Source organism: Sitodiplosis mosellana, unplaced genomic scaffold, assembly GCF_009176505.1.
Source record: "Sitodiplosis mosellana isolate CC-2019 unplaced genomic scaffold, AAFC_SMos_1.0 Smas_scaffold_16, whole genome shotgun sequence".
Lineage (NCBI taxonomy): Eukaryota > Metazoa > Arthropoda > Insecta > Diptera > Cecidomyiidae > Sitodiplosis > Sitodiplosis mosellana.
Genome location: NW_022595258.1, coordinates 76685 through 101445, shown reverse-complemented (window position 1 = coordinate 101445; position 24761 = coordinate 76685). Strand labels below are relative to the sequence as shown.

Below are 24761 nucleotides of genomic sequence, written 5' to 3'. Positions count from 1 at the left end.
GCCTTTCACATTTCGCCGTTCATTTCACCTATTTCATCTCTTGCCTTTCGCATTTCGCCGTTCGTTTCACCCATTTCATCTCTCGCCTATCAAATAGAACGTTATGCATTCAATATAACACAAAAGTTTGAAATATTTGATCTGTAGCTCTTTATTGTTTCATTACTAATGAATCATTAGAGATTCAGGTTCTTAAATCAATCTATTCATTGCAAAAAAAATGTAGGAAAAAATTCAATAATGTTATTGGAAAATGTTATGACATTTTTGCCCTCTTTTGCGTTTTTTTTCTTCTCTCTTCCTCTCTGAAACTCCTTCTCTCACACCTTCGTCTTTTACTGCTTTCTTTTTCTTTTAACCACTAATTTCAATTTTATTCAATTTCTTCGGCTTCTTGGTTTTGCTCTTGGACATTTTTCCTGGCAAGAAAAAATATTAAATTAAAAATAGATGTCCAGATTTTATGAATTCATTGCAATTAAAAATCAAAACAGATAAATTAATCAAACCTTTGCTTTTGGCTTTGCAGTGTATGACTTTTGAGTCCAACCGGGAATTTTGTATGGACCAATGGTGATTTTATTTGCGTTCTTATTCCCGCTTATCACATTCAAATTCGGTGAAATGTTGATTTTCTTCGAGCGTCTGGTAATCTGTTTTCTCACGTCACTTCGTTTTAACATAACAATGAGGGAATGCGGTGTGACTCGTTTGTTTGAGTAGATTTTTTCAATATCTTTGTCCAGCACCGGCACACCCAAAACTTGACACAGTTTCTTAAATGGTTCTCTTAGCTTCCGTTCATCCTGCATGAGACTGTCATGGATACCAACAATGCAAATGTATTTTTTCCCTATGTTCTCAGACTCTGGACCGGAATCATTGGATGAACTCGATTCATCTTCAGATATTTCGGTTAGGATTTCAGCTGGAACAAAGAAACATTTACTCCCTCGGATTTTTTAAATATATAACATTTGATATGCTTGCAAAATGATTCGTCATTTGGAAAATTCACTTAAATGAATGGAACTTACCTTCACTTTTCTTCACTATTTTCGATCGCGTTGCAGTTGGTTCGATGTTCGACTGTCTTTTTGCTATGTTCCGTGGCATTGCTTTCGTTTCACTTGATTTTGTTGCTAACGCACTCGCCCTCGAACTTGATGGTGCATTTTGTAAGATCGATTTAAAATGTTGACACACTTGATTTACACTGCAAAATGACTCGAAATATTATTTTTTTTGATATCATGTGAAGATTATTCTATTTCGTCCAATTTCGTCGAATTGAATCAATTCAATTGATCTTGAAAAAGACATTTACAAAGAAATTGATATCATTACCGGTCAACCGTTTTCTCCTCGAAATCATCCAGAAAATCACTATCCATTGTTAAAGCGATTGCCTTGAAACGATATAGACTATTTTTGATGACAAGCTCCATATTGCTCAGATGTTCATCCATTAGTGTTCTGAATAAAATATTTTCGGTCATTTTCGTTGAAATTTTCTACACTTGTTCCAGTTCTGAAATGTTAGAAAGAAAATGAATTTATTTATTTGAAATTGGAAGAAATTCAATTCAAAGAATAAGATTTAATTAAGGAATCGCAGAAGCTTTTCTGAACAAAACAACAGATTGCTCAAATAAATTCTAATACTAAAGAGAACTATCGATATGTTTTATTGATTAAGATAAGCAAATATTCCAAAGGTTTGATTGATATCTGTTGCCAACTGTTTCAATGCGTTTTTTGTTCAAAATCGATTTTTTGCAGGGAACTTTTAGTATTAGATCGTAAGTGACTATTCGTAATTCACGGTCAGATAAGATAAACATTGAATACAATATCATTTTATACACTCGATTTATACATTCTCACATATTAAAATGTATTACATGTATATTAAGTCGGAGAGTGCATGCATATGTGTATCATCAAGCTTGCGTTCTTGGTGAATCAAAAACGATATCGCCTTTCTAAGCAAGGAAAGCATTAAACTGTCAAAGTCCACGGGCACTTTCGATGTTTGTGTATGTGTGTGACACTGTGTGCACGAACGACAATGTGTTAATGACAGCTTCAAGCTGTACCGTCTAGAGAGTGTCTTGGTGTTTTACGTCAAATCTCTTCTATGTATTTAGATACGAATAAAGCGATCTTGGTATCATAAATACATAGGTGCATACGCTCTACGGCTATGAGACCACATAAAATGAATTGATTCAAAGCAGACCTGCTTGTTGACAACTCAAGTTTAATGCGAAAAAGGTCAACAAGAGCTATAATTAAGCAAATTCCAACACAACCAAAGAAATAAAAAAACGAAAAATGAAACCAGTTTCAAAAAATAAATATTTATTCAAATAAATTGGAATGATGGCACACATTGAATGCATTCTGCATATAGGCAAACGCATATCTTTACTACACTGTCTAGTTCTGATAACATTGTTGTAATATTTATTTGAAACTCTATAAATCTATCAAACAAACATTTAAGTATATTCAAATATTCTGTTGTTGATTGAAAGCAGGACGTTTTTAAATCAGAGAGAATAAAATAAGACGAAACAAATAAAGAGAAGAGACTTCCATGGAGTACACGCTGCTGTTTATAAACATCTGCCGGAGACTATGCATTGGATGTTCTTCAAATTTATTTCATAGTAACATATTCATTGAGTTCACGCATTGATAGCACCACTATTCCTTTGCTGCTTTCCTTGCGCTTAACCACAAGACCTTCGTCGGTAAGTTTAAATGAGTGTAGAAATCTCGTTTCTTTGTATTCCTGCGCTGCACCGTATAATTTCGAATAATATCGTGTCAAATAATGCCGTACATGAATGCGCCACGATTTTTCGCCATTGATTATATGATCCAACCAAACTTTTTTCCCATCGGCACTCTCCATGATCATTTCTTTTACTTTGATATCACGAAACTTTACAATTAAGGCATTATCTTCGCGGTTTGTGTTTTCGATTTGATCAAAAGAAACGTTCACATTCAAGCGTTCGCAAATTTTATGAAATATTTCTCTTCGACTTTGTTCCGTTGAGATCAAACGATCTGGAATGGTGATAAAAATTTGGTTTGCACGTTCAAGTTGTTCGATCAGATGATTTTGCACAATACTACGACCCAGTTCAGTGGATGCTCCACGGATGCCTTGTGATGATGATTCCTTGTCTGGATTTGAAATATCAGTATTAGATACCACTGTTTCGGACTCATTTTTCAACACCAAATACTCGGTATTTTCATTCGATGGTCCTACAGTTGGTTTTTTTTCTTGTTTAATCAATGCAATTGGGTCTAGTGAAAAAAATGAGTCGATATTGTATTATCAAGCAATTTATACAAACACACAAACTACTCGCAAGTATAAAAAAATAATAAGACAAATGAAGTCTAAAACAGAGTATTGCTTCAACTGACCTAATTTATCATCACTTGAGGTGGGTTCACTCGATTTTTGCTTCTTCGAACGATCACTTTCAGTAGTTTCTAGCTTTCGTTTTGCTGGATTGCTACGGTTTGACGAATTCATCTGTCCACTTACGGTCTCGTTCGATACCGGCAAATTTGGCCTATGCCGCGATTCATAACGCTCACACGCTTGTTTCACACTGGAGAATGAAATTTAGTTTTGAATCTAGTCTGAAATGGTTTCTTTGAAATTATTTACCGTTCTGTTGCCTTCTTCATAAATGACTCGGTAAATTTTTTCGTTAGGACGCCTTCCTTTTTGAACCCATAAAATGCGTCAGTTATTTTCTTTTCAATATTGTTCAAATATTTTTCCACCAACTTTTCCGTTTTTACGAAATCGTCCCCCATTGCTGCCGAAAACAAACTAATTTAAATTGGAAAGTCGTTTTTTCTTGATTTAAATTAGATTGAAGCGATTAGATGAAGTTCGAAGTGAACATTTGATTTCTCTAAACGGTCTTGAGTATTTTCTGTATTCGATGGACTATTTTGTAAGCAATTCTCATTTGATTGAATTTCACAGCAAATTTCACACTCATATCATGCAATAGATCAGACTTGGGCTTAAACGTACCACCATTTGCTTCTTATTAGGGTGACCGGTCATATTTTCCCCGGTCATAACTTCCCTCATACAAAATGAATGGAGAATTTATGGCCGAAATGACGGAGAAAATAATTCCATTTCAAATTTGGACATAAATTCTCCATCTAAAAAATTTTGATTAGAGAAAATATGTCCAAAAATCAGAAGAAATTATATCCAAATGCATATGGACATAATTTCCCGGGGGAATTATGACCAAAGAGTCAGTGGAATTATATCCAATTGAAAATGGTCATAATTTCCCCACGTATTTTTCATCGAATAATTGTACATAAATAATGAAATTAGCGTCACTTGAAGCGTTATTATTGAATGTAAAAAAATTTGGCCCAAAATGTTTGTTTGTTTTTGTTTTATTTTTTCACCGCTTTTTTGTTTACAACTTATTTTTATTTATTCACCGCCAAGCAAAAAATTAAAAAAAAGTTTATAAAAAGATAAAGAAATTGCCTAAAAGGCCGTCAAACTGCCAATGGTTCAAATAGCCTTTTGTAAACGTGTAAAGAATTAAAGCTATTAGAAGCATTTAGCATTGCAACGACGGCATAATGACTGCAAAAGTCATCATTTGATTTATTGCATACAAAAAAATAAATCAATGAAAAGTTTTACGTCTAAATCTAAACAAATCTTTGGTACTTATTAAATAAAATAGTCTGAAGATGGAATAAACCAGGGTTTATAATAAATTCGTATTCAGTTGAGCCACAATTTTCAAGGTGAGAAACACCAGCAAATTTCAAATCTGATTCTTATGAAAAATTATTATTCAATCAACAAATATTTTTTTAACGTGCATGTGGCTCGTTATTTGGGCTTGGCAAAGAGGACATTTAAATGTGGGTTCAATGTCACGCCGGCATAGCTGATGTTCAACCAACTTTTCGTTGAAATTAGCTCTCTCAAGCTCGAAGAATCTCAAACAATACTTGTAGTGCCCACATGACAGCAGAACATCGCTGGTTGCCTCGAGGCAAATCACACAAGTTTTCCCGGAGATTGCCGAGCTTCCTGAACTGATTGAATTGGATGCAATTGGCTCCGTTTCGTCCTCATCATCAGAAACACCATCGTCCAAAAAATCAAAGTGCTCGTCGCTAAAAATGTTGTTGTCAGGGCAGGTTATTCCATTTAGAAAACCATCAACATCAATTTGCTTCTTCTGCAACATTTCACTTATCTTGCGGATTTTATCATCCTGAATGCGATAGTGGCGTCGTTGCAATGGTGGGTTAGCGGTCGAAAGAAGCAGGCCAAACTCACGGCTTTTGTGGAATTCTTCATCACGCAAGGCGTTGATAAGCACAAAAAAATTAGCGTGGGCAATGATTTTTCGACCGAGATATCCGTTGTATGCCTCCACGGCAGCTTGACTTCGTGTGATGAGAAGAAACACCGAAATCTTGTTGGCCCCTTCCTGTTGTAGAAAAAAAAATATTTTGAAAAAAAAATCTGAATAATACGTGGATTGTAATAAATAATATGCGAAAAAAACTAGAAAAAATAGAACAAAAAACATACCCGTTGCAGCCATTGTCGCTCAAAATAGGCCAAATACGTTTTGAATTGTTTGAATTTTGATAGAGCCAAAGTCTTCAATTTGTGAAATGTCTCAACTATGAGATCTGCTGGCAGCAGTGGCAACGCCAATAATTTTTTGTAAATCGTGCGTGCCTCATCATTTCTTCGGATTAACTTCGATAGTGTGCTCAACTTCGACATGTTTTTCTTGGCCGCTTGGGTCAAGTGAAACCAGCAAGTGTTATGATCAGAATTTGGGTAAACGGACTTGAGGGCGTTTCTCATCGGGAGCTCAAAATCGGTCATAAATGACTTGCACTTCAGTGAAAATACATTTTCATCAATGTATTTAAAAATATGCCGATAACTCTCCTCTGTCTTTCGGGTCATCAGTACGAAAATGAACGGTACGGTCTATTTTGATACGAGAAAATGAAAAAAAATCCGATGAAAAACAATTTTATTATATTTAAAAATGAAAATTTTACCTGCTTAGAAGGTGTTTCGAAATAAATGATCAAAAGTTGATAGAAAAGTCGCGGCACAACTTTGAAAGTTGCGTCCATATTGTATCTCCGTTCATTGACCTGATAGTGAGCCTCGATCAAATCAATGCAACGCTGTGAAGCGAACACTGAGTAGGCATACTCATCAGATACGTGTGTGGTTCTGTAGAACTGATTTTTTTCGGTATCGGATTTGTGTAAAGTTTGGCCATACAGTCGATTCACATGCTCATTTTCAAACGTCGTCCCGATTTGATCGATGGTTTTCGGTGCAGCTGGCATAGTTTTATTGGCGATTCGACGCAATGTTCGTTCGATGCGATGGTATTGAATGCTCGAATCCTCGTTCTCGGTGATTGTTTCCTTGAAAATTGACTTCACTACAGAAGTTTTCGTTTCTGTTTTTGCAACAATATTCGGGTTAGCACAATCACTTTTAATTTTGTTCAAAACGCATAACCTTTTGTACTCTTCTTCTTTAGTAGGATGAGTATGCGGCACATAAGGCACCGGTAATGAACACTTTTTATTCTCCTCGTCAAGGTAGCAATGATTTTTGCAGCCGCTGGTGCGGCAAATTAGAGACACAACACCGTTAGCGAGTTTTTTCTTCTTCACATAGAACTGTCGTTCTTCTTTTGAGTAGAGAAATTCGCTGTTTGCCCGCTTGCCTTGCATAAGTTCATATGTGACTTCACTGATATCCGCAATGAAATTATTATCATCATCATTTGCATCATTTTCATTATTGCTTTCGTCAATTGAACTATCAGCCTCAGAGATTTCAACCACGGTTGGTTCACTTGGACCATTCACACTATTTTCACTATGTTTTTCGCGAATTAAGATTTCAAATGCTTGGGTACGAAATGCGTGGTCTGCATCATTTTCATCGTTGTCGTTAATTGAACCACCTTCTTGAATTGAGATTGAATTACGTTCATCGTGATTTGTGGCACTCTCACTTGCTTGAGTGAGCTGCACTCGTCGTTCTTTATCTAACGCGAATTGGAGGCGAGAAATGAGTTCACTTTTTTTTCCACCAATTTCTAAATTTCTGTCCGATAACTCTCGGCGTAATTCGATTACGCGCAATTTTGTTGGCTCAACCATTTTTTTTTATTTGAACACGAAACAAAAATAAAATTGATTGAAAAAACTCAAAATTTTAGCACAAATTGACTTGCTTGTCACTCATGTTACTTCAGACTGAAGTGTGAAAGTGCTCAATATCATCGCATTCATAAAAAAAAACAACGGGATGAGAAATGTGTCGATTGATCTATTGGAGGTGCACGCGGTGCCGACGGTGATACCGTCGTGTTGCGTTTACTCCAACCGACCCAAAATTCCAAGAATTCTGGGCTAATCGTCACATTTCTCATTCTCCATCTCTTCTTCAATATGCCGATGTCCCAATGTTTTATGCATGTACCAATGGTTTATGTATGTACCAATGGAGATGATAATTCCATTTCAGATTTGGACATAACTTCCCCATCGAAAAAATTTTGATTTGAGAAATTATGTCCAAATATCAGAAGAATTTATATCCAAATGCATATGGACATAATTTCTCGGGGAAATTATGACCAAAGAGTCAGTGGAATTATATCCAATTAGGTATGGAATTTCAGCATAAAGATGTGATGAGATGCTACAGATATCAATGTGATTGGTAAAAATGGCTAGATTCAAAAAAAAGTGTACATCAAAAGATAGAGTACATCAATTCAGCAAGTACACGTCCCAATAATTACACAATATTACGCTTTTATACAACACATAGTACAGATTCAAATGTAGCGAAAGTTTCTAGCGAATAAAATCTCCTTCGGAATGAATATTGATCCATTTTCTTATTGAATTATAACACGTAAAATTGAGGTAAATAATTGAAATCCATTTGAAACGAGAGATTTTTTTCTACCCTACTTACTTGCTCTGTATTCGATTGGTAACTGCGATCACAATGAACTGATCCAATTCTTTGGATGGTTTTTCTTCTTATATCCCCAAAACAGCATGATATTTGCGCGTCGAATACACTCGACTCGCATATCACTCTGCACAAACGTCATACGATACTATAATAAAGTAAATAAGTGGGCCCACTATAGTGCGCATGTCACAATATCAAATGCAATTGCAACGATGATAAACAGTATTTATTGAACACTTCAAAATTATTTGAAATCAAACTGATATCGATGTGATTCATTTTGTTTAGGAAGAATGGCCAGGGCCACTAAGAAAGCAAATAAAGATAATATGAAACACCGTTCTCAAACCGACACGTGTGTTGACAGAATGAATATCTTCGTAATGCATTTAGTTCTCACAATTCAAGAGAATCGTTCATATTCAACACGGAGCTATAATATTGGAGCTGTTCCGATCAGTCAATTCAAACATTCATGATATCGGTTGCTGCAATCAACAATCAATTCAAAACCGAAATTTCAATGTGTTCCGTGCTTTCAACAATTTCGAGAGTAAAATTTTCGGATACGAAAATCTAACAATATAAAATTCAGTCAATTTTGTTCTCTGAGAAAAAGTCAATTCGAATCAATTTAAAAAAAAATCGATTAATTTTGAACAAATTAATTCAAGTTTTAAATTCGCGCTGTCCATTTATTGAAGATCAAATTCGAATACATTTTATTTTTATACACTCATAAAAGTGCTTGAAAATTATTTCCATCCTATATGGACGTGACTGAAAATTGTGAACAAAAAATTGAATTTTCTTCATACAAAACGGTTAAAGGTATATCAAAAATTGGCTTAATCTATACTGAAACTGCGTCCGAATTTTGGTCATTTTCGATCAAACCGGTGCATAGACGGATAAGTCCAGATTACCCTCTCCATCACGTTTGACTTCTTCGACCATGTACCGGTCTGATATACTCGCGAAGCTGTTCTTCGGACAAAATGACCCGTTCATCGTCCCTTGATGTTCGTTTCACCACAAATCCATCTTTGGTCAACTTATATGAATGCAAATGCCGTTTTTGTTTCAAATCCATTGCAGCAAACCACATTTTTGCGTAGAAATGGGTCATCTGGTCATTAATATAAACCTTCCATGGTTTTTGGCTTCCAGTTAATTTGAACAGTTCATTTGACCAAACAAATTTATCGCGTGTTTGGCTCATAATCAAATTTTTTGTGTCCATGCGATGCAATTTCACAATAAAACCTTTTTTACACTGATCAATTGACTGAATATTGCTATGAGAAATGTCCACTTCCATTTGCTTACATAGTTTGAGAAAAGTTCCATTTCGATCTGTGATGTTCATACTACGTGGGATTCCTTGGACATACAGGTTTTTGATCAATTTTTGCTGATCTCTCAATGCCGTCATCAGTATTGGTTCACTTATTGAATCAGTTTCACTTCCACTCGCGTCATTTTCAACCTCATGGAGTTCAATATTCGGTTGGTCATTCTGTCGGTTGACATTCAATGCTATCGCAGAAGCTTCTTCATTCAATGTTACCGTGGTGGTCTCAAATGGAGGATTTGCGTTATTTGGAGCCTCCTTCAAATTTCCATCATTTGGAACACTATTCAAGTTTGTTCCATTCGCAGCCCGATACCTATTTTCATCACTCGATGACCCATTCAAATTCATGCCTTCGCCATGTGCCTCAATCATTTGTTTTGCTTGCTGTTTTTCCTTCTCCAAAAACTTTTGAATAAACTTATCCAACAATTTGCTATCATCAAACGTTGTGCCGAGCAAATTGTACGTTTTTAACACCAATCCATTGCTGAACACCATATTTGTGTTGAAGAGTTTCTTCTTCATCCAACCGGGAAATATGGAGCAATGATAGTTCAAAGAATCGATGTCGTGAACAATTTTTTCATGGAATGCCATTTGAGACAGGTGCACGGATTCATACTTGCACACACTGACCATTGTGCAACGAAAATTAACGGTATGCTCCGATAGATGATTCAAATATCGATTGCTATCGACTTTTTTATGGCAATGACCGCAAATCAAATGATCTGGTGTGATTCGATTGTCAACGAATTTCTTCGATTGAACCGCTCGACTGTTGTGAAAATTTTGGAAATGTGCACCAATTTCATCTTGTGTTTCAAATATTTGATTGCATGCATCGCATTGATGTTTTTTCGCCACATTAATTGTCAAAAACTCGGCAATTCTTTCTTCCGAATAGCAAATCGGATTGAATATCTTTGGTGTTGAGTTCACATCATGTTTTGCTTTAAAATGTTCACTCAAATCACCGTCTTTGAAGTGACACATTCCGCACTTTGTTTGGTCTACTTGCTCTACAATTATAAACTGGGTATCTGCATGCTTTTCCTTGTGATGCTTTATCAAATCATGATAGGAACCGACCTTTTTGCAATAGAAACAATCGAGCAAAGCAACGGCGTAAAACTGGAATGGCTTCGATTCAGTCGAATGTTCTTTTGACCAGTGATAAGTCACATCTTCGACTGTTCCACTGAAGGACTTAATTGGATTTCTCTCGTCCAAACAATGAACACAGAAGAAAATGGTGCGTTTCAGATGTTGACTCTGGTCAGTGGTATCTGTGAAAAATGAAGCCTATGAACTTTTGAGTGTTGAAAGTTATCGTCAATTACAATGTTGAAACCTAGCGGCTTACCGTTTTTATCGTTATTCACCGTTTTTTCCACTGTTTTTTGCCTTTTCAACAGCTCATTTTCGCCTTTCATCGCATCATCCGCCTTACGTTTCACTGAATTTTCACCTTTTCCCATTGAATCACCAATTTCTTCTATTAAAGATGGAGTTGAATTTTCTGTTCCCGAAGTTGGAGACATCGCGGCAGTAACGGTGCATGACATTTTATATTTTGCGTCCGTTTCAAATCGGTCGCATGTTTGTGTCAAGCTACGCAATTTTATTAAACAAATGAGTGGATTTATGGAATCGATTGAAATTAAAAAAAATATTGCACAGTTTCAAAAATTATGAATGAAATTTACCGATCAACAGACAGCTTCAAGAGATAATCAAGAAACATCTTGTCAACTGTCAAACCAGATCTTTCGAAACGATTCAATGTAGCCTCGGTATTACGCTGGATTGTCATCAAATGTTCATCTATTTGAGTCTTTACCAAATTTTGCTCCATTTTGTTTTACTGAAAACTTCAAAATTTGTGGATTTATTCAGATGAAAATCGATGGGTGCAATAAATTTTAGATGAAACCCCGACTAATTTTAGCGTCCAAACAGAGCTTTATTGCACTAGCCGTGTCGAAAAAAATGTCTGACTGTAACTGAAATCCCAAATCTACCTATAAGCGACTTTAGTTAACTGAGCAAATGTGTTTTGTAAGGAAAAACAGTCGACTTCGATGAAATTTTAGCCAGTCGCTCGGGACATTTTTAACTGCAATCAACTTTTGAATGCAGTCAACTATGATGAATGTTTTTGTACTGGGTAATCCACTTTTAGCCAGTCGACTTTCGACTCAGTACAAGAACAGTCATCATAGTTTACTGCAATCACAAGTTGATTGCAGTTAAAAATCAATCGATTGGTTGTCCCGTCAGAATATTTCCGAAAGGGTAATTTGATCAGATGAACTCCAATTAACTAATTCTTAAATCCGATTTTTTCTTTGCGTTTACCATCAATTATTTGATATTTAGAAAACGAACAATTTGTATTGGGAATGTAGGAAATTTTGTCAATCTTCTTAATTGTGCGAATGCAGCTATTTTGTATTCCAAAGCATAACAAAATGAAATTCGAAACTGCGTGACATTTTGTTTTGGTAGTGGTTTTGATTTTATACACACAGAAAGAAAATATATCAATAAAATGTCTACTTGAATTATTATTTGTAAAATTTGTGTAATTATAAATTTAATTATAATTTTACGAGTCTATTAAAACTCTCAATTTCGACAAGAGCTTATTCTTCAATGCTACTTACTTGCTTTGTATTCGATTGGGTAGCTGCAGTCGAAATAAAGGATTCTTACTGATTCAGCCCTTTACACAGCTCGCTCTTTTTATATCGTAAAATAGCGAAAGACAGCATGACACATCAAAAATTCTCGAATCACATATCACTCTTTACGAACGTGGCCATCAAGTCATATGAAATGATAGTTGGCCGTATTAGGAATGCAATTGCAACGACGAAAACACTTCAGAAATAATTGAAATTAAACAAGAGTTGATATCGATTGGATTTATTTTCAGAAAAATTTGATGAGCGCATACAAAGTAAATTGATAGAAAAAAGAAGAACAACAACTAAGTAAATAAAGAGGATATAAAACATCACTTCAAACCGACACGTGTATTGGCGGAATGACGTTCTTGGAAATCCATTTACTGATTCATTATTTGTTAAAATCATCGAATTCTATAAAAAATAAAATGTTTTACCATGTAAAACGAACTTTTCCGCACATTTTCGGTAGAATGTGAAATATAGATCACTTGGATAGAATGTTGCAATTGTTCTTATTTTAACCCTTTGACGACCAATGGGACACATATGTCCCATTTTGTTTTTCATCTGTAATAACTACATTTTTTAACCAATTTTAGTAAAATTGGTTTCGTTTGAAAGAGAATTAATGTAGCTATCAGAAAGTACCATAATATTGGATATTTATTGTAAACGCGATTGGATAGAACACTCTAAAGTCAAAAAATCTTAACTTTTTTTTCAACTTTCGCCAAATGCTATATAATTTTAACGGTGGAACTTTTAAAGCTGAAAATTTGGAATAATGTGCGAAATGTCCATTACTTTCCAAAAATCATCGACTTTATTTAGAAAAAACGTTTTTTTCCACTTTTTATTGCGTTTGGCGCGATGGGACATATGTGTCCCATTGGTCGGTAAAGGTAAATAAATACCCCGTATTTCCCTGTATTTTGGCCATTATTCGCGAATTTTCAAACACCAAAATTTACAAAAATATCATTAAATTCGTGATTAAATGGGCACAACAAAGCACAATTCAAACCATTTTCGGTTCAAAACAATTCTGAATATTTTAAAAACGAAAAAGATTTTACACGTAGTTCTTATGGGAGGAATATTTTTTTCCATACAAAGGTAGTTACCGTTACCGACCAATGGGACATATATGTCCCATCATTTTTGTCATATTTCTAGTTAAAAAAATTAATTTTTGATATCCGTTCAATCTTGGTCGTCAAAGGGTTAAAGTATATTTGGATTTTTATGGAGATTAGTATGGCTTTGAATTTTTTTTTCAATCATATGGTTGTATGTTTCATTGGATTTGGGATATTTGAGAAAGTCAGTCGTGTTTGTTAAAATGGGCGATTATTTGAAATATTTGAACGAGGATGTTGATTGGGAGCCTGCAATGGTTGATGGTGAAACTATTTTCATTTGCTCCGTCGTGGTGTTAAAATTCGTTCGGTGTGTTGTGAGTAAAATCACCATGATGGACGGATATAGTGTCCATGTCCACGCCCATTTCAAAACCTTTCATATGACACCCACGTCAACTATTCATATAAAAAAATGCTGTTAAGTGGTGTTAACATAACTGTGATGGACCGGGATGGTGTTCATGTTCATCTCCGTTCAAAGACCTTTCATATGATACCCATATTGACTATACTATGTAAAAATGGTATGAAGTCCATCGTGGTCGACCATCGTGTTATAACACCATTTAACATCACTTACCATGGGAAAATCGTGTAAAAACAGTAAAAAAAAATTCTATAATTTTTTTTTTCGATCGAAAAATCCAAGGGGGGACCCTTGGGTGAAATTCCCTGATATACCAAAAGTACCAGATAGACTGGTCCGATTCGGTCCAACTTCTGATACATTCAAGATATTTATATAAGACACCTCGTTGCAAAATTTAAACAAAATCGCTCAAGAGATTCGAAAGTTATCGTGTATACAAGGAATTTTCGTGGGTTTTTCGAAACAGAAAAAAGGACATCAAAATCGTCCATCGTGGTGAAAACACCATTTAACACGGCTAACATATAAAAAACAGCCAGCAATAGCCAGAAAATGCATTTTGAAGCGAAAAAAGTAATTAAAAACAGACCATCATGGTCGGCCACCGTGGTAAAACATCGTTTAACACGGTTTACCACGAAAAAATCGCGAGGAAGACTAAGAAATAACCAAAAAATGCATTTTTTTGTGGTGAAAAAAGAAATTTTTTCCCGAAAAAATCCAAGGGATGAAAATCTATGATGTAGCAAAAGTACCAGATGGACTGGCTCAATTTGGTCCAACTTCTGATACATCCAAGATATTTACGTAAGCTACCTCCTGGCCAAATTTAAGCAAAATCGCTCTACTATTTTGTAAGTTATCGTGTATACAACGAAAATTTAAAATTTTCACGACGATCGCTATACTTTCCTTCACACTTCGTGTGCGGAAAAAACCATGAAATTGATGTTTTTCTAACGATTTCCTCTTGATGACGATTCGTTGATAAATGATAGAATTAAAGGCCCGCCCTTCTTTATTGTAGGCAGAACGACAATGACACGCCTTTCATTGGCTTATTTATTTTCAAACTGAAATAAAGATGTATTATAAATGAAACGAACAATTTAGTCTACATTATTCATTTTTTATAATATTCAATTTTCGTTTTCAAGAAATTCAAATTTTCCTCATTTGCTCATTTTAGTTTTCATTATTTAAATTTTACTACTTACAAATTTAAAAGAGAAATCAATAAAAGTATTTAAACAACTAGTTCAAAATCTTATGAATTGTCTTCAACTTCTATTTAAAATTATTCCAAAAATCAGTACTTCTTCTCACAAAAAATGTCTAAATATCCTAATAATATTCAAAATAATTGCTCCACTCGTGTGAATGAGCTCGTTTAATTTGAATCAAGCTCAAATCGATCGTATCATTTGTCCACTTGGTGGCCAAGTACACCTTTTCGGCGATATAAATCGTTACTTTGCGTGCATATGGTAATTTCTGTCTCTCGTTGTTTAACGCAACCAAATCAAGGACATATTTGGACTCTTCTTGATTTCTAACAGCGTCAATTTTGACCTCCTTCAATTTAGCCGAATAATAGATGAACGGTAGCAAATACTCGATGGCTGCAAATCGCATGTGAAGTCGTTCGAGATTTTGTAACTTTTTCGCCAAAACATTGGCATTCGGTGAAAATGACTTGAAGCCAGTTCTGAGCTCTTTGAGATGTTCCAATTCCGGAAAATCTATTCCATCCACGAGGCCCAAATGTCGCAATGCTTCGAGGCCATTTATTGAACCAAGTTCCATGAGATGTTGATGATGTTCATCATAAAATGGGTTGTGTAAATGAAGCCGCTTGTAAACACCTCGTTCATATAGTTCATTGAAAAAATCATTGGTCCGTCGGCCGATTGGTCGTTCCCAATCGAAAATTTCAACCGTCAATTCATCAAGTTTTACATTGGATTCGAGAATCAGGTGGCGACTGGCCCAAAGGCAATCCAAATTAGTCGAAAAACTGCAAACATTCGGATTTAATTCGAAAAAAGTCTTTATCTCATTAATTTTATAGTCGTTGCCCGATTGACTCCATCCCAGATGCTCTAATTTTGGCCAGTTGCGTAGGAGCCACTCATTTCCAGTGCGCCTCAGAACGTTGCCATTGCATTCAAAATTTGAAACATACAATCGCTTCAGGTTTGGACAAAGCTGAGGGAATTTTTCATAGAATTTCCGATTCATTCGACAACATTCGATTGCCACTGTTTCCACATTACTCAGAATTTCTTTGATGCAGACAATATCACGGCCCGTTAGTTGAACGAAACAAAATTGAATTTTTCTCAGAAACTTATTACAGTTGGCGCCGGCATAGCGAAACATTTTGTATCCATTTTCAAACACAACATCACTCACACCAAACGTTCGAATCGATAATTTTTGAATGAATTCATCCAGACCTCGCACTTTGCACCCATTTCTACAGCAGTCCAAATAGGCTCCATCGTGTTTACATCGAAGATCAAGCGCCGAAAAATTCTCTTCAAAATAAACACCCACGATTCGCTGCATTCGTTTACACGTTTGAGCGAGGCAATGCAGGTCTTTTAACGATAAATAATCGAACAGTTCTTCGAAACAATCGATGTTCAGAAGGAATATCTCCGATGATCCATTCGGAAAAGCCTCTTTTTTCGCCACATTTTGACACACTTTTTTGGTTTCACACAATTTTGGCACGTTATCGCATTCGTTCATCATCATTTTTCGTCTTTGTTTGGTTCCCGAACTTTGGACACACTAATCAATCAAAACAAGCGAAGAAAATGCGTAAAATTAAATCACTTGATAAAGTCTTGTTGATCAAATGTTTGGAAATACAAGAATTGTTGCTTGTTTTTGGTTGAAATTCCCAATTCAACAATAATTTTCCTTATACGATTCCAATCTCTGCGTATTATTGCAACAATTCTACTTTAAATCAAAATCTTAGAATCGAATAAAACTACAGAAAATCAATCGAAAAAATTGAACTCACAATTTAATAGCTTTAGCATTGACTTGATCAAATAACTCACTGACTCATTGATATGAACTGAATTACGCAACTAAAATAGATGACATTTCGCATTTTATCAAGTGAAATGGCCCGAAGTTGGTTCATGAATTGCGTTCTGAAATTGATTACTTCCAATGCGTTCCATTGGAAACTGAATGCGATAGTCGCTGAACAGCTGATAATTGACAGAAACGAAAACAGAGCATTGGAAACAACAGCTGATTTGCTTTGTTTACATTATTCGCTTGTGTGAAATCTGAGCTTGCGGTTGTATACACCATGATACATAGTGTGAATTGAATAGATTTGTATTGACATACATGCGGCGAGCATACAACATGATCGCATCGCCGATTCGTCTGCGTATGTGTAGATTGTATATTCAACAGGTCAACAGACGTTGCGCTGAGTCTGTTTGTTTATAAAAAAGCAGTATAAATAAGGCTTTATCAGAACTTGATACGCGCAATGTACAGTATAGAATTTTTTAATCGTAAGCAGACGTCTACCAAACGGCAATGGTAAGACGGCATATATGCCATATAGAAATAACATTTGTGTAATAACAAAGTGACGACACGTTTTGACGAAATTTACGGCGAACTCATGAACTAACGAAATTTCAATACAAAATGATACGAGAGTTCGTGGCGCTACAAGCACTCAAAAGATATTTTGTACTGAAGTGTCGTCAGCTTGACATTTGTAGATTATTTTCTCTCTTTTATTCCTTTTCTTTTTTTCAGCAGTGACTCATACCCTGATATGCGAATGAGATTCGTTTGCAGGTCCAAAATAATCGCAGAGTTAAAAATATAAATTCATTGTGGAACTTCAGCAATTACTTTTTCGCACGCCCATGTCGTGAGTAAAAGTATTGTAATCACTCCAAAACCTAGGTACCCCGAAAAACCATTTTTCTATCCATTTTCGACACCAAAAAGCACGATACAGTGCTTATTTTGCTATGTTAATGTGGGTGTGTCGTACCCTGTACGCTGTACGCAAAAATTTGTTAGCGCGATTGCTCAAATACCAGAATAGGAAACGAAATTCTGCAAGTACCAAACGTTTGTGCTTCGTTAGACTTGGAAACCATTAAATTTCCAGCCACCCCAGATGTACCCTAGGATACCTAGCCTATGAAAAACCTTCGAAAAATCGAACTTTTGTTCGGGAGTTACCCAAAATAGGCTCCCCAGGTGGGTTTTATCATGCCCACTCGATTTATTTTATCAAAATAATAGGGGCCGGGAACAACCTAGCACCCGCTAACCCGACTTTTTTTCGTATCAAATCGGTATTGAATAGTAATTCTGATAGCGAATGTGATAGCGCCTCTGAAGTCTCATTTATTCTCAACAATGTGGATTTTCCCGAGTTGGAAGAGGATGGATTTTACTACGAAATCGGAGACTTGTGTGAAACTACAAAGAATACAGATCTAGAATCAATCACAAATCAAATTATTGGAACAGAATTCTTAAATGATTTGTCAATCGATATGTTCATTATAAATTTGGTGAACGCAAACAGAACCATACCATTCAATATGCATCCAGTCTGCTATGGACAAAAACAAGAGCGATACAAAAGGCATGCACAGTAAATAAGAGCCAATGCAAAAGTCAATTGATGCGCATAAGTAGCGCCACCTCTAATGATTACGGAGAGTTACCATAAGTCGTATGCAATTGATGTTGACAAAAAGAAGAAGAAGAAGTAGACATTCTATTCATTGACATGGCAATAATGGCAATCAGTAGAGATGGTGCTCATGTGCCGATCATATCACTGTTACAACCCTTCGGAGCGATATAAACGATTTCTAGCCGAACGAGACGATCTGCAAATAATATACAGCGGCCAGGCCAGCTTTCTTGGCCATTACACCACAGTTCACTATACATTGGACGTATATCAACGAAAGATCCTCACTCGCCTGTACACCGGAGCACAGTATCAATTCATCGAACCGGCAACGTTGCAACCATATTGATGTTCCTGTGGCATTTTCTCGATTACATACGCCACAACCATCATTTTGGGACACAACCCCACAACAAACCATCTAAAAATCAATCAGCACGAAACAGACAATTTAAAAAAGACCAGCGAACTACGAAACCACATCAAAAGAATATACGAAACAAACTAAAGCTGTTTCCACATTAAATAATACACACATTTTTGTTTTTGTCTGAGTTTTTGGATACTTGTTTTCAAGTGTTGCATCGCAATAATGACCAATTGATTTCGGTTTGGTAACTTTTGTCTAATTTCATCAAAAAAGAAACAAACAAAATTAGTTCATTCAACTTGCTTATTAAACATTTTGTCGAGATAGCGTATTATTTCCGTCCACATTTTTTGATTTAATTAAAATCAAAGTTCATTCTCCAAATATTTGACTGATTTGCAGTTCTTCGATTAAAGTTCAGTTTTTTGAATACTTGATTATTCTGCGCTTTTGAAAGAGAGTTGAATAAAGTTTCAGTATTCAGACGACAATAAAGACAATCAGACGTTTCATTTCATTTGAATACCCAACATCAAGATTTTCGGAATCATAATGCAATTTTCCATAAAATACATGAACGTACTGTTGTTTTTTTCTGAAAATTCTTATAAATTTCCTAGGCAAAATCTGAATAAAAGCTGAACGCTATGAAAACGGTGCAGAAAAGTTCGTCTTACGGAGGTAAGACTATTTATTCGAGTTTCAATTCAATTTATTTGACTACAATTTTGAAATGTAAATTTAATGGCTGTTAATACATTTTGTTTTGAAAAAATAAGAATTGTTGCATAAAAATGGAATGAATAAAAACCGCTACTGAAAAATTGCAGAATCGTTCTAGATTTGAATGTTTTGGGAGATTGTTCTTCTTCAAAATATACGAAGTTTCAACTTTATAACTTTTCCTCATGTAAACTAATTTGCATTTGAAACAGGAACATAATAAGAAATATAATCTCATTGAAACGTATGATGACAGATTGAGTGAAAGCATGCCAGGTATTCGTACGTGTCGTCTTGACCCTCCTTTCGCTCCAAGTATTCGTTTTCGATGAGAAGACTGATGCATTTCTGTTAATAGATAAACGAGAAAAAAAACTTATTGAATTGAACGATTAGTGCCAGAGGAATGAATGAAATTTAAAGCCATTCTAACTAAATTCAAACTCCATTTCACACTTATCCAGACTATTTAATCTTTTGTGAATGAACTTTGGACAATAATATTCCGAACAAATGGCCTGAAAGGTTTTTAAAAAAAATGGTTGTTCTCTATGACGGTAGAAGTCGAAAGGGCGAAAATGTGCTTAGCTTTGAGCTAGGTGTATGTGCAAATTTTGCATGTGTGTGTCAAGGAAATTCATATTAAAAGATACCTTAATAACGGGAATTTTCGGCTTAAACAGTTTTGCCAGCTGTGTGAGCACCTTAGCAATCAAATTCTGATGATTAAGAGCTTTATGCTCCTTCATGATACGGACTATGGCCGCCTGTATCAGAAACTTTCGATCTTCCTCGATTTGCTCTTTTATGACTTCCTGTTCAATCTTCAGTTCAGTTTTCAGCGGAATGTTTATGTTGATGCGGCGTTTTTTGCTGTTGTAAAGAATATAGCAGATTCAGTTAGTTTTCTTGAGACGGAAATTTTGTGATTCCTTCCAATCAAGTGCTAAAAGATCTCTGATGGAAAATCTTAAATGTCAAAACTATACCGAAAGTGGCACGAACTGCACAAATTTTGTTGCGTTTTATGTGCAAAGTTGCATACATGTCTCTTATGAGTCACAACATATGATGAAATTATGAACTTCAGCTACTGTTCTTCGATAAAAATTAAATGAGTGACAAATATTATGATTATGACTTACTTTTCGTATGCCGAGGAGAGTTCGATGATTGATTCTCCGGTCAAACTGCATTCTTTGTCTGAGCATGTCAATAATTTCACATTCAGAAGAGTTTGCAACACTTGAAGCCTTTTTTCTTGAGACATTCCTGAAACATTGAAAGAGAAATACACTTGAAATCTGACCAAAATTGAAGCCCTAACTTGGATATCAACCCAAGTGCGAACGCTACGTCTTCTAAGAGACGTGGTTCACGTATTCACGCCTTTCTCATGTCTTCTATATAATTATCACACGAAAGACGTACGTCTTCTGTGCAGTGATGAATGGTATAGCTGAAATTTCCCTCACGCCATTCTCGCGTATTCTGTTTACCATTGCACAAAAGATGCACGTCTTTCAGACAGGATATTATATAGAAGACGTGAGAAAGGCGTGAATACGTGAACCACGTCTTTTAAAAGACGTAGCGTTCGCACTTGGGAATGTTGAATGGAACATCCAATTGGATGCTATGGTAGTCGATAGAAAATAATCAGATCTGGTTTTCAATAGATGCATTTTTTACCTGTGTTTTCATCCAGTTGTTGAACCGTGAAACTCGTTTGTTCGTTAAATTGTAGCAGCACAGCCATTTGGAATGTGCTCGCCTATTGAAAAAAAAAACAATCAATATTAGAAAGTGCTTAAACGAATTTGATTGTGAATTTAAGAAAGACACTGATAAGAAATAGAAAATAGCATTTGAAGTGGATGAATTTGATCTGATAATGCTCAGTGAGTACTACTCACCCGTAATGTATACTGGTTTTTGAAGCAATTCGTCATAATTTCACCCTTGCAGATGTTGTACAGCCAGATGAGTTTTCGACCGGAATGCGAATCGCCATAGAACTGATTGAAGCATTGCACTGGTTTTTCAAGCTCGGATGGCAACGAAAAACTGAAGCTCTTACTCAGTGGCCATGAACCACTTGACAAAACTTTAACACTGAAATCAATTTCGTTTGACACTTTGGTTGCTTTAGCATGCCGACGGTATTTGTCATTAAGATCTCTCGAAATTACGATATCTTGGACCATTCGATTCAATTTGTATGTGTAATCATTTCCGCAGACTTGTGTCAGTTTGCTAATCATCGACGCTTCGGCACCATCTGAGGCAGATGTGTGATTGATCAAACGTTTGGCCAACATTTTGACCGCATTGGGCAATCGTCTCAAGACCTTTTTTATGGATGTGCTCTTCGAATATGCTTGCCAGTTCTTCTGATGCATTCTTGAAATGCGACGTCATTGAGTACATTCGACCTAAAACCGTATTCTGCTCCGACTCCAGTAAATTCTAACAGAAAAATTAATCGAAATTGAATTAGATTTGTTATTACTTTGTGGATGTCTCATTTGAAAGTTGATATGTAATTTTTGCATTCTTTGACTCACTTGGAACTCGGTGCGCAGTGGGTCCAAATATTTTTCAATCAAAATACGTTCGCAGATTTTCGATATGCTGGCAATTGTTTTCTCAAGCAAATAAACTTGAGCGCCTTTCAATTCCTCATTGAGAAGTTGTTCAACGTGTTCCAGATATGTTTGAACTGAATTCTGTTGTACACAATCGGTACAATTGGCCAAAAAGAAGCATTCCGCATCCGCAAGGAATTTCTCATCGAAGTTTTCCTTGTATACGTAGAGATTCTGACCGGATGCATTTAGCACACGCAATTCGTCATAAGACCTCATGACCTTGAAAATATGTTCACGCCATGTGATCAATGCCAAATCATATATTGTATACACGTTTTCGTGACATTCGACGATTTCACGACGAACCCATTTCTGGTTAATGTATCGGAACACACCGTTCAGTACGCGGCTTGAACTCTGGTATTCAGTCCATTTTATGGCATAAAATTCCAACAACTCTTCATCTTTTAAATTGGATCCACTCTGCAAACAATTTGAAAGACAAAAATAATATCAATTTCGTGACATCAATTCGATTTTCTATTGAAAATGTGCATAATGTCAGCATAATTCTGTGGATGCATGCACGCATTCTCATTCAGAATCTAAGTTTTAGATGAGAATTCATTCAATAGATTTGAATGTTCGGTGAGAAAATTGAACACAGATTTTATGTATTTACCTTCGATAAATCCACCAAATAGTTTTCCAGGAAGTTTTTTATGCGTTTGTAAAGTTCTTCACCAAGCACAAAGGCTCCCTCCTTCTCACCTCTCTCTCTTAGAATCGTTTTGATGTTGGTACAGTAGTCAAATACCAATCTAAAAACAATGAAAACAGCATTGGTTACTACATGTTCGAAATGGGACTATGCAATGTTGCAACATACCTATTTAAATCCGCGAATTGTTTTATGGTTAGTTTTGGCTCTCGTTTGAAAATCTGCTTAGCCCCTTGCTCCAATGTTATCCACACCTTCCGATAATAATGAGTATTTCAGTGTGAATTGCATGAATTATTATTATGTTCATCAACTTACTTCATTCAGGTCCATGGCTTGAAGATTAGTATTGGTGCCAGCCAACTGTGGAATACAACTGTTTCTGGGCTATGTAAAGTCAGTCAGTCAAAGCTCTTTCAATAAACTTGTTTTGCGCATTCGACCTTCGATTTTTGTTTCCAACTGCCGATTAACTCTTCTTTATGAACAGACCAGCGAGTTATAAGATTAGTTGCAATTAATAGTTTAGTTCAATGTAATGAGTCATAGCTGATAAGGGGAAACAAGATGCCTCACATTCGTAAGGTTATTTTTTCTAAAAAAAAAACTGATTTTTAATGGATCACAAAATCTGGGGCGATCGCAATTCTTATTTTTTGCGTACGGCGTACAGTGTACCACGCACCCACCCTACGACACTAAAATAACGCTAGATCTATCAAATATGTCCGAAGTTGGTTTGTGAATTTCATTTTAAAATAGATTACTTCCAATGAAGTCCGATTGCGATAACAGTGGAAAAGTTGAAATTTGACAGAAATAAAAACGGAGACGAATCATTGGAAGCAAAAGCTGACTTTTGTTTTGTTTAAATCATTTTTTTTTGTGAATTTTTGTGTGTGAGACTCACACTGCGTGCGTGCAATTGTATACAAAATATTATTATCTATCAACGTGTTAACGGACGTTGTACTAAGCCTGTGTGCTCATTCCTCATACGATTTCATCAGAACATGTTATGTGATCATAAACAGGCACCTACCGTACGTCACATGCTATATAAAATAAAAATCGTTTGATGATCTTCTTCTTCTTCTTTTTCATTCACATTTGACTCATAAGCAGTTCATATGATGAATGAGACTTGACTGCAGTCCAAAAATAAATTTGAAAGTTAATTGAATGAATAGAACCCAATAAAACTGAATATGAACAAATAAATTATTTATTCCGTTAATTTCAATGCAGATTTGCATGTATTCAAATTAAAATTAGTTATGAAACAAATAGATATAGTTTAATTTAATTTATTGAGTAAATAACAGGATTTCTGTAGAATTTTTTAGACAATTTGAATTTTTACTAAGAGTTTTTCAAAAGTAGACTGAAACTGGATACTGGAGATTTTGCATTGACATTTCCGACTGTAAACATGACTTCAATTCATATGCGTGTGCTGTCAAAGTCACTTTGTCATGCGTCATTCACATTAATGCTTTGACTGATTGTGGTGAACAGTGGTGAGATTGGAAACGCCATACATTTTATATACATTATTTGCTTGGAAATTATATTTATTTATTTTCTTTTATTGTTGATATTCAGGCTCTGCAAAGCCTAGGCTTCATCCACGATTTGTTTTTCAAAGAAATATATATTTTGAAAAAATCGTGAGTTTGCACTGTCAACACTTGTGTGGTTTTTCATATGATTTTGAAGTCATCGAATATTGTCACCCGTTCACACATTCGATGAACTTGCTACACCAAGTGTTAGTATAGTTCATTGCTGACGTTTTCCAATCCACCATACGTATTTATATGTGTGTGTACATCAAAATGTCAAAGTTGTCAAGAATCCAACCCTTTTTCGTCGTTCTTTCTTCCGTTTTTTTTAAATTTTTAATGTATTTTTTCCGAATTTCAGATCATTTTTACGATTTTGACAAGTTAAATAAAGAAATTGTCATCCAAAATCAAGATTCAGCTGCTTCCAGTGCATCC

General features: G+C 35.5%; 3 protein-coding genes and 1 pseudogene across 9 annotated transcripts; all 4 read right to left on the bottom strand.

Annotated features, from left to right (window-relative positions):
- Nucleotides 1–133: 133 nt before the first annotated feature.
- On the bottom strand, nt 134–16872 carry LOC129568082 (uncharacterized). Of its 5 annotated transcripts, none has more exons than XM_055445628.1 (5): nt 16683–16872; nt 1348–1531; nt 1038–1216; nt 510–928; nt 134–419 (listed from the first exon to the last, which is right to left on the bottom strand). In XM_055445628.1, exons 2-5 carry the CDS (start codon nt 1497–1499, stop codon nt 378–380), a joined length of 792 nt encoding a protein of 263 aa, XP_055301603.1. In that variant the 5' UTR covers nt 1500–1531; nt 16683–16872; the 3' UTR covers nt 134–377. The 5 variants fall into 5 exon arrangements, with proteins under 5 accessions (XP_055301603.1, XP_055301604.1, XP_055301602.1 ...); XM_055445629.1 differs by lacking the exon at nt 16683–16872 and adding an exon at nt 12107–12237; XM_055445627.1 differs by lacking the exons at nt 134–419; nt 510–928; nt 1038–1216; nt 1348–1531; nt 16683–16872 and adding exons at nt 8730–10726; nt 10804–11051; nt 11147–11311; nt 12107–12243.
- LOC129568084 (uncharacterized) lies at nt 2339–4020 on the bottom strand. The gene is made up of 3 exons (XM_055445632.1): nt 3701–4020; nt 3451–3641; nt 2339–3327 (listed from the first exon to the last, which is right to left on the bottom strand). The coding sequence occupies exons 1-3, from the start codon at nt 3850–3852 to the stop codon at nt 2666–2668; spliced, it is 1005 nt and encodes a 334-aa protein (XP_055301607.1). The 5' UTR covers nt 3853–4020; the 3' UTR covers nt 2339–2665.
- LOC129568081 (uncharacterized) lies at nt 4449–10726 on the bottom strand. Of its 3 annotated transcripts, none has more exons than XM_055445624.1 (4): nt 8078–8613; nt 6121–7136; nt 5633–6046; nt 4449–5528 (listed from the first exon to the last, which is right to left on the bottom strand). In XM_055445624.1, exons 2-4 carry the CDS (start codon nt 6814–6816, stop codon nt 4881–4883), a joined length of 1758 nt encoding a protein of 585 aa, XP_055301599.1. In that variant the 5' UTR covers nt 6817–7136; nt 8078–8613; the 3' UTR covers nt 4449–4880. The 3 variants fall into 3 exon arrangements, with proteins under 3 accessions (XP_055301599.1, XP_055301598.1, XP_055301597.1); XM_055445623.1 differs by having other exon boundaries at nt 6121–7055; XM_055445622.1 differs by having other exon boundaries at nt 6121–10726.
- Nucleotides 16873–19419: 2547 nt separating the features above from the next.
- Nucleotides 19420–24307, bottom strand: LOC129568093 (cullin-1-like; annotated as a pseudogene).
- Nucleotides 24308–24761: the final 454 nt, after the last annotated feature.

Excerpts from the sequence above, each read along its gene's own strand:
- LOC129568081 (XM_055445622.1), bottom strand. The coding sequence starts at position 7,251 with ATGGTTGAGCCAACAAAATTGCGCGTAATCGAATTACGCCGAGAGTTA. Across the intron at positions 6,047-6,120 it reads TCGAAACACCTTCTAAGCAG|ACCGTACCGTTCATTTTCGT; the intron begins GTAAAATTTTCA and ends GTATCAAAATAG. Across the intron at positions 5,529-5,632 it reads AGCGACAATGGCTGCAACGG|GAAGGGGCCAACAAGATTTC; the intron begins GTATGTTTTTTG and ends TTTCTACAACAG.
- LOC129568082 (XM_055445625.1), bottom strand. The coding sequence starts at position 11,295 with ATGGAGCAAAATTTGGTAAAGACTCAAATAGATGAACATTTGATGACA. Across the intron at positions 11,052-11,146 it reads TTGAAGCTGTCTGTTGATCG|CTTGACACAAACATGCGACC; the intron begins GTAAATTTCATT and ends AAAATTGCGTAG. Across the intron at positions 10,727-10,803 it reads GGTGAATAACGATAAAAACG|ATACCACTGACCAGAGTCAA; the intron begins GTAAGCCGCTAG and ends CATTTTTCACAG.
- LOC129568084 (XM_055445632.1), bottom strand. The coding sequence starts at position 3,852 with ATGGGGGACGATTTCGTAAAAACGGAAAAGTTGGTGGAAAAATATTTG. Across the intron at positions 3,642-3,700 it reads ATGAAGAAGGCAACAGAACG|TGTGAAACAAGCGTGTGAGC; the intron begins GTAAATAATTTC and ends TTCATTCTCCAG. Across the intron at positions 3,328-3,450 it reads CTCAAGTGATGATAAATTAG|ACCCAATTGCATTGATTAAA; the intron begins GTCAGTTGAAGC and ends TTTTTTCACTAG.